Source organism: Toxotes jaculatrix, chromosome 1, assembly GCF_017976425.1.
Source record: "Toxotes jaculatrix isolate fToxJac2 chromosome 1, fToxJac2.pri, whole genome shotgun sequence".
Classification (NCBI taxonomy): domain Eukaryota; kingdom Metazoa; phylum Chordata; class Actinopteri; family Toxotidae; genus Toxotes; species Toxotes jaculatrix.
In genome coordinates this window covers 28,538,142-28,547,816 of record NC_054394.1, presented here as the reverse complement: position 1 = coordinate 28,547,816, position 9,675 = coordinate 28,538,142, and the positions used below count along the sequence as shown (strand labels likewise).

The following is a 9,675-nucleotide window of genomic DNA, read 5'->3' as shown; positions in this document are numbered from 1 at the left end:
AAACAAAACAAACAAAAACGTATATATTAAACAATGACACATAAACACTTCAGATTAATATGAGGTCACCAATTACATTATATTCTCTTAAACTGATCTTAAATTCTTTCAAAAATTGCATCTGAAAAAAAGGAAGCTTGTTTTCCTCAGGGTGTCAAAATGCTCAGTGTGTTCAGTTACAGAATTTTTAGAGGGCTTAAACAAAAATTATTAGATTTTAGTCACCACAGTGCTGGTTTTACACTGTGCCACAAAAACTGCTGGTTGAAGAATTGATGTTTTTCCCAATAGTTCACAGTCTGGTTCCTTTCCATTTGGCAGGCTGGTCTGAATATACCAGACTCCTTCAGGAGTCTTTGGTACTCATGAGTTTCCTGTCACACAAGTACCTCTGGACCCATCCACTGGGATTGACATCGAGACGAAGGAAGTTCTGCAGCCACTGACTCCTCTGAGCCCCCTGTACAAACTCATCCAGTGTAATCTGACCTATAGCACAAAGAGAACAGCTATGACTGAATTGTTTATGACTTAATATTGTTGAAACCTATTTTTGAGGGATTTTCTTTTTTGAAGATGTTTTGTTTTTAAGTATGCAGACAACTTACCATCGCTGTTCACGTCAACTTCTTGAAAGATACGATCACACACTTGCTGAATAGTGAGGCTTCCTGTTCCTGTTTCATCAGACAAAGAGTTTTTCTTTATCTTGTAGATGATCTGAAAGACAAATCCAGGAATTAGACTGTTTATTCGTCTTGTATAAAGCTGTTGAGAAATTGTGATGTTTCTGGCCATGCTGACAGCATGGTTCCAGGGATCCACCACTTTGGTCCAGAATGAACTATCTCAAAAAGTACCGGAAAGATAACTATTCAATTTTGTTCAGACATTCATGGTCCCAAGAAGATCAACTGTAGTTAACACAACTATACTACATATGTAAAGACTGTTGTCAAAAAACACATGAAAACTGAAGCTATACCTCAGAGCAAACACTTGTTTCAATGAGACTGTGAATAAGTGATCCTCTGAAATCAAGACTTCTTACCGTTACAATCTTCTGTAGTTCATGTCTGTCTAGACGACCGTTGTCATCACTGTCAAACACCTTGAAAGACCACCGCAGCTTGTCTTCAAGTTTTCCTCGCAGAACAAGATGAAGTGCAGCCACATATTCTATAAAATCCAAAGTGTTGTCCTGAAAATAGGGACACATTATTACCAAACCCCCAGTATGGAGTATTTGTGCAGGCAGATGAAAAGCATTTATTCAAGAACACAAATCAGATATGAAATTATTGTTGTACAGGCTTCTTGAACTTGAAATTTAACATTTTACCTCACAGTCAGTTTTGTAACTCACATGATTCATGTCAAAAGCCCGGAAGATGCTGTCCATGTAGTGTGCTTCAGGTGTGCCGTTCTGTACCCCAAACATTCTCTTGAACTCGTGCAGGTACAAAGATCCACTTGGGCACTCCACGATGAAGGATTTGTAGAGGTCCTGGATACTGTTTAACTCCAGTTCTTCTGCTTGTGTCTGTATTTGTTGATTTTGACCCATTCTGTATCCAGATTTCACCGCTGCTTAAAAAAAATGTGAATTTCTTATTTTGTATGAGAAATAAATGCAGACACTTTAGTAGAATGATATCCCAAAGACTGCCTGCAATGAATAGTCCAGTGTCCACTTCATGGCTGCTACTGAAAGTTTCTTCAACAGCTCAGGGGTCTAGAACCAAGTGGACAACTGATTCATGTGATGCTTGACCCCAACCAAGAGATTTTATTTTTAGCCCGCGGCTTCAGCAAACTGAGTTTAAAGCAGTAATCCTCATTCTTGATCCCATCTTGAACCTTTAGTGACCCAGGGTCACTAGTAGACTTAAATTACTGACTGAAATGATCGCTCATAAAGATGACTAGAGGTCTTTTTCCTGTGTGTGGGTTTATGTACAGGATAAATGAAATCTCTGCAGGCAAACTGTTGCTACTTACTAGACTAATAGCTACTGATTTAATTTACTTGTACATATAAAACAACCCTGAATTAGCTTTGCACTACTTTGTCAAATGCTCAATAAGTCCTTATTGGTCAGGTCTTGCACAGTAATGACATCCTTTAGTGAGTGCTTAATCTCTTTGTTTGCTTCTTTCAACTTAATGAAATTCAGCTAAATGTGATTCACCCATTGTTTGTTTTACTATTTGAACCTGTTCAGTGTGAAGTGTCGAAATGTCTTCCGTGAAGACGGCCTATGTAATCATTCATTGCAACCTTATCTCCTAGAAACTATGTTTACATGTGACATTAGCTCCTGATTCATACAAGAAAAAAAAAAAACACTGCAAATCACAGTGTATAATAAACTGCAGTTTGCCTTTAGATGGAGTCAGCGTGACTCACTAGAGAATCGATTGTATAACTGACATGGTGACACTCAGATAAACACGTGAACCTGTGCAGGTAAATCTGCAAAGCTTCAACAACTCAGTAAGTCCTGGGGGTTTATGGGTATGACTATTTCAGAAAAGGGAGCCATGCCACTGACTGAAAGTAGGCTGATGGTGGTTCAGTAGATGGTGCCTGTACCTCATGTTGTTCTAGATAGGAGCATGATGTAAAACACTATTATAAAGAGCTGAGCATGCATTTCAGGTCTATTTCAGTGGAAAAAGAAGACAAATATTAACACACATTTGTGCAGCTGTGAAACAGGACATAAAGATTTTATTATTTTTTTTAGTGAACTTGAATTCATAGGTGTAAACTCCTGCCCTTCACACCAGTAATCAGGTAAAATAGTATGGGCTTTAATTCAAAACTCACAATAAGGATATAAATATGTCCTAATGATGTTATCATGTGCTTAAAACAAAAATTAAAAACAGTAAAAAAAAATAATACAATAAAATCACATAACAATAAAAAAGCATACATTATAATCAGTCACTATTTACATGTTGACACTGATAATTTAAAAAGGCTGTGACTTGAGTTAGCAAGCAATTTATACATGCACTTGTTTAAAATTACAGGAGTTTGTTGCTTGAAAAGTATTCAAAGATAAATGAGAATAAAGTAAAATGACGTTTAACCATTATTATAGTTTTAACAGCTGAAATAGAGCATAAAGTGTACAAAGGAAGAAGTAGTGATCACACATTTTTTCTGTGTGTTGATGTGGTTTTTCTTCTGTCAGTTCTTCCCGGGATTTCAGCTGCTATTGTTCCTTTACTAAAAGCCAAAAGATTGCCAGCTCTGAAAAGTGTCTTTTGTTGTCTGTGCATATAAAACTGCATAGGTGGACAAAGGATCTAAAATAACCCCTATTTTCGTTGTAAGATGCGTGTTCAATACATTTTGAAGACATTATTTTGTCCACATGGGAAAGGCCTATGCACTTTGACGGTTCAGAAGTGTGCGCTCTTTCTCCTCTGCTCCAGCACCCATCTGGCAGGGTTCATGTCCAACTTCAACATGTTGAGCACCCAGGGGTCCTGCTGTGCGCCTCTAATGAACTCTTCCATGTTAATTTGACCTGTGGAACAAAAAAAAAGTCAAGGCAGGATTCATTTTCTCTGCTGACACAGCAGAATATTCGGTCTAATTGTTGCTTCCCAGGTGTTTCCACTGCATTGAAATTATGACATGTGACTAAATGCTTACCATCTCCATCACTGTCGACGGCCTGTAAGAGTCGATCCACAGCCTCGTCTACTGTAAGCTGTGAATCGCTCAAGTCTGTCTTTGAACCTTTCTTAATCCGATAGATGCTCTAGAGGGAAAAAACAAAAGAAGAAAGGGAATTGTTGTATTTCATGTTAACACAACAGTGTTGTTATGAACCACATTTTAGCATAAGCTGCTTCACTTGGTGATGATGTACGACACACAAAAACACAAATATCCAATAATGGAATTTATGTATTGGATATCTAAGAATTCTTATTACAGTATCATGTTCACTTTGGCTTTATGTTTCTCTTTCAACTATAAATCCAGAATATCTTTGACCATCTTTAAATGAAAAATAATTCATCAGCAAAAAGATGCAAATTCATATGTTAACAGTTAAAATACACAGTAGTAACCCAGTATTCAGAAAATAAATATAGGTTTCTTGTTTCTTGCACATATATTAGTCTGCTGTTTTTATCTCAATGAAAAAAAAAAACATGGTAAAGTGAGGATTTATGCTGTCAGAGATGTAACTAACTACCAGGTTGATGATATAATGGTGTAGCTTCAGTTGATACCAAGTCAACAAGATAATTTGAGCACTTCAGCACAACCAGTAAAAAGATTCTATCTCCATCCATTGAAATAAATGTGCTTTGTGCATGCAAATAATTGCATCCCTCTGAAGGAAAACACTTGTCCATAGGCTACATCCACATCTTGTTTTTCCTTTTTCTTTAGTCTTCATCTTCTTTAGTTTGTGAACTAAAAAAAAGAAAAGTACTTTTGGCACTTTAGAGGGTGGCAATGAATATGGGAGAATGAGAACCATTCTGTAAAAGGGGATCTTACTGTAAGGGAATCTCCTTTTTCAAACCTGTTATTTTAGCTGAACGCAACACCCCGAAGATATTTTGTTTTAGTTGACTTTCAGATAGACTTACATCAATTATTGACCGTAGTTCATCCCTGTCCACATAGCCATTGCTGTCCTTGTCATACACCTTGAATGACCAGCGAAGTTTATGCTCCAAGTCTCCTCGGAAAACAAGATTCAGTGCTGCCACAAACTCGAGGAAATCAATCGTATTGTCCTGAAAAACAGGTTGGATGAGAAAAGCTGGTTCATATTTTCATGTTTTGGTAAAGATGTACAGTAAGTTAGACTGTAAAAGCTTTTACTCTCTCACCCCATTTCTGTCAAACGCTCGAAACATGTTTTCCGCATATTCAGACGCTTCTCCTGTTGGGTCCACACCAAAGAAACGCTTGAACTCATGCAGAAAAAGTAGTCCACTCGGGCACTCCATGACAAACTTTTTATACATATCCTGAAGTGCTTTGACATCAATCTCATCACTGTTCTCTGTTTGCTGTGTCTGTCCCATGGCTGGCTTGTAATTCAACAGTCCATAGTCCTGTAGCCTTTGGGTACCTACTTCCCGATGGAGTGACGAGGCTTGAAATGGGCGTCTCATGCTCTTAGGTGTTTTTTATAACCATGTGGAATCCCAGAGCTCAAGTTTGCTTATGAGACTGGTGATTAGTGTGGCCCTGGGATTACTGCGGTATTACGTTGGTGGGGTTTCCTCTCTGAGTTAATTAGGTTTGCAGCTAAATGTGGGTCTAGGCTAAAACACACAGGTGGCTCTTTAGCTGATGTAGCACTTTCTCAACCAGCTAGTTGTTAGTAATTTTGAATGTCTGCCATTTAAATTTGGTTAGTGTAGGTTTATTAGAGATAAGCTCAAGTTTAGATTTATCCCGTACTTTGGTCTGAGAACACTCCCATTACCCTGGGCTGCACTTTGTATTTTGTGCTAATGATCAAATATTAGCATGCTAACATATGCTAAACTAAGATGGTGAACATGGCAGAGCACATGCCTGCTTAGCATCAGCATGTTAGCATTGTCATTGTGAGCTCATCAGCATGGTAAAATTCACATTTAGCTCAAAGCAATGCTGATAAGAACAAAACAAACTTGTCCTGGCTCATCCTGTTAACTGAACACTCCTCAGCCTTCTTCAGATTTTTTTGTACCATTAACAGTTTTACCTTTCTTACCCTGATAGGGATTTACCTTAAAAGACTTTTAAAGCGAGAGTTAAAGCTGTTATACAAACACATGGCTTCATGTCCATGAATTTATCTTAAGTGGCAGTGGCTGATGTCCAGGTGTACTTCTGTCCTTAATCAGTCTCTGTGTTGTTTTTCTGTTCAGAAAAAAAGAAGCTAAGAGACTTAGGTCTCGCTCTAGGCCATGCTAATTTGGAATTGGTATATCAATCTCTTTTAATTAGATTGCTTTAGCTCTGTGGAAAGGCAAGGGAGACAAATCCAATAGAAGGTACAGATTGAGAGGATCCCTCAGTGTGTCCAAATTAGCCATAACTGTCCGACAACTTTTTGAGAATAGATCATCACTTGTTGGTTGCTGCTGTTTAGTTGCTGTTTTACTAAAGTTCCAGCATCCAAACCTATTGGGCAAGAGTATGGATGGACAACCGTAACTATTTAGCACCCAGTAACATTCTGTAGCTGCTACTGATTCATCCTCACAGTATGCTACTGTACAAGATCATTAAGTAATTATGTTTTTTTTGATATCTGAATACAGTGCCTGCGGCTAGCACAGACTGCTCAGTGTTTTCTGCTCAGTGTCTATTAAATAATCCCAGGTGTATAGTTTGGGATTCCTTTCATGCTGATTTCTCATTGGTAAGTCGGCACTGTATTAAGAGTGTGACCTTGAAATCCCTGAGAGGTGAATAGAGGCGACTAAGATCAGCACACAAGAGGAGGTCCACTAAAATGATGTCTGTAACTTATATTTGAACAACCTATAATTACATGTACATGCTGCTGTGCTGTATCTCTGCTTATGTCTTTGATATTCACATAGAAATTGTGCAAATAGGTATAAACATTTTGTTGCTTTATTTTTCATTGGAAACATTTCCAATCAGAATAAGGTTAATGCACAGTCTTTATCAAATAATATCTTTATCCTTTTTAATAAAGTGCTTTGTTTGCTGCTTTCTTTGGTGCTGTGACCTTAAAGAACCCAGTTACTTTTCCGTGTTTGATCTAATTGTGTGGCTCTGTCAGGCTTTATCTGTGGATCTATTTGCACTGAGCCTGGCATGCTTCTGCCTGCCTCCCACACTGGCAGCGGGGTGCAAGTATATTTTAAGATCCTCAGCTACCCAAGAACAGCACCCTTACCTCAATATACCCGCATCGCAAAATGGACAATGGATAGGTAGAAATTGTTCCTCATACTGTATATGACAAAAGATTGAAATATCCATTCTGATTTGAAAGACACTGCCTGTTTAAGGAGGATTTAAGGATTGAATAAATAATAAATTTGTTGCTCCAATTCTTAGTGTGGACAAGGATGTAAATGAGAGCGGCATATGTGATCCTATGACACCCATTCCTTCAGCTGACTGCACCACACACTGACACAAGCTGATTTTACCTGGCGAAGCGGTTTTCTTAATCACATTAACTGAAGCTTTGATACTGCTGTCAAGTTCAGTAATCACTTAAGACCGGGTAATAAGTTTGGCAAGTGAACCTGTATATGTAAGCAGAGATCTGCTCTTTAACTCCAGATCTTCTTTTGAGGGTTCATTTGTGACTTTCCTCTACGCTGATGGTTCTTTTGTGAAAGTTGTCTTAAGAAGTTTATCAATGCTGTATCTATACATCTGTATACTGATGTCATACAAAATGAGTGGAGAACACTTTGCACATCCTGTCTGATTTATCCCAGGCATGCAAACCACCTGCAACCCTTTCTCACCTCTGTATTTTGGTGAACTCCTTATAGTGCTATGTGTTAATTACTTGTCAGTGGCTTTTACACTTCTGTACAGTGTGCATTACTATGTATCTCATTCAAAAATTAGAATTACATTTTACTCAGAGAAATTTGAAAGTCCTTTTCAGATGACTGTCTTTGTCCACTGTGTGGAAAATTAAATTATTTCTTACATTTAATATTATGCACATTACAACCTGTCAGAGAGACCACACAAGGCAGGACTACCTACATGTGGTCTTAAATACAAAGCAAAACTATGGATCTAGTATTAGAAGCTCCGCCGTGTCCAAGTTTAGAGAAGGTTTTACTCAGTCTGTCTCTTAAGAGGATTTGATGAAAGGCATCATGGGTTACTCTACTCATGTCTGAAAGTTACCAAGATTAAAAAAAAAACAAATAAAAAATTAGCAATGATTTTATGAAGATGTAAGGCATGCATGTTTCCACACTACTCTGTATATTCAGTTCAGTTGTGAAGACAATTTTATTTAATGTTTATTTTGACAGGGAAAGGAACATAGCCTTCAAAATGCTCCCAAAATATGAAATTCCAAATTTAAGACTGTGACAAAGTACAATTAGTTTTAAAGATGCAGGTGATGAGCTCATCTGTGTTTTGGTTATAAACTGATTAAAGACCAACCCACTGTAAATGTTAAAATGAACCTTATTTTAGACAAAAGTAAATGTAATTTTTGTCAGTGTAAAAAAAAGAAAAGCAAAGAAAGGAAAAGAGAAGAAGAGTCAAATCGCACTCGTTAAGGTCAGTTAGGTCTGTGTTTGGGTTTATGATTTGTTGGTACTCGTCTTCAATTATGTTTAACCCAACAGAGTCAAACAAGCCTAACAAGATTAGACTCTTGAGGAGGGATTTTCCACAGAGCTCTGACCTTCACTTCCTCTTCTATTCTCATTTGAACTCCTTTACTGGTCCAATGATAAATAATGTATTGCCAAATTTCATCTTTACAAAATGTGTTAAAGTTTACTCAATATTATTTTGCTGCATGAGTTCAACACCAAAACAGCAGAAACATCTGCAGAAACACTGCATATTTACCACATTAGATCATGTCCACTAGATGGTAATGTTGGATCAGTATTGGAGCTCTGGGGCTGCACATTGTGGATGAAGTGAGATTTTCATTTAATGCAGGCCATTGGGAATCTAATCTGATACAAAAATTAATACATCACAGCTATACATTACTCAAGAGTCACCAAATTAAATGTTGAAATGAAACAGTTTGTTGCTCTGAAAATACTCACCGGCATCAGAAGCACACGGTCTAATAAACGTACTGTACTGTTTCTCATTGCTTTCACGCAGAATTCAACTTTAGACATTTTACTGGACTGCATTATCATCAAAGATACTTAGAATTACTGCACATCATATATGCATGTGATTCTGTTACTTCAGCACTGATACAATGCCAAATTAAGTGATAAAGCTATAATGAAACAAACACAGTACAATTACTGAGGTGTTATAGTTACTGATTCTGCTAAAACTTTTTTAAAACGAAAAATGAGTTTAAAATGCCATTCTCAAAGACACATTCTCATCTGTGCATGATTCACACCCTCCTTCCACTTGCACCAAACTGATTTCTGTAAGATAATGCCGATCATGTGCAATATGCTGTGCATGACACTGCTATTGCTGCAGCAGGTGCTGTATCCGACCGAGCCCAGCCCTAATTTTTGCTTTTCAAATCTACGGCCAACATCCTGTGATCTAACTCCATTTGAAACATAACTGAAACCACAGTTTTCAACCACATTTCACAGTTTTTGCAGCAGATGGAGCCTGTGCAGTTACCATCACTTGTTATAAGAATGTATAACTTAAGTCATAACATGGATATTAGTTAACAGGTGTTATATTCTTTGACAGATGAATGAAAATCAAACATCTTGAAAACAACCATTTTTTGTGTGCTTGAACTAAAGGTTAAGAAGTAATCGCTTACAAATAGATAAAAAGAGTCAAAGTCAAAATGCTGAAAGCATACCTGCCTGTCAGTGATACAGTTGTAGAATTTACATCTTGCTTTTTTTTTTAACCAACCTGTGACACAGAGAACTGGTGTATCCAATTCCTGTCCTTTTTGAGGACAAAACTTGCCCTCCCTTTATTTGTTTAATGTT

The 9,675-nt window shown here is 37.4% G+C and overlaps 2 protein-coding genes across 2 annotated transcripts; both read right to left on the bottom strand.

The window, feature by feature from the left end:
- Nucleotides 1-346: 346 nt before the first annotated feature.
- LOC121181422 (guanylyl cyclase-activating protein 2-like) lies at nucleotides 347-1,567 on the bottom strand. Its single transcript, XM_041037372.1, has 4 exons — nucleotides 1,367-1,567; nucleotides 1,052-1,201; nucleotides 609-720; nucleotides 347-489 (listed from the first exon to the last, which is right to left on the bottom strand). Exons 1-4 carry the CDS (start codon nucleotides 1,565-1,567, stop codon nucleotides 347-349), a joined length of 606 nt encoding a protein of 201 aa, XP_040893306.1.
- A 1,850-nt stretch (nucleotides 1,568-3,417) lies between these two features.
- On the bottom strand, nucleotides 3,418-6,271 carry LOC121181138 (guanylyl cyclase-activating protein 2-like). Its single transcript, XM_041036959.1, has 5 exons — nucleotides 6,256-6,271; nucleotides 4,876-5,075; nucleotides 4,630-4,779; nucleotides 3,674-3,782; nucleotides 3,418-3,545 (listed from the first exon to the last, which is right to left on the bottom strand). Exons 1-5 carry the CDS (start codon nucleotides 6,269-6,271, stop codon nucleotides 3,418-3,420), a joined length of 603 nt encoding a protein of 200 aa, XP_040892893.1.
- Nucleotides 6,272-9,675: the final 3,404 nt, after the last annotated feature.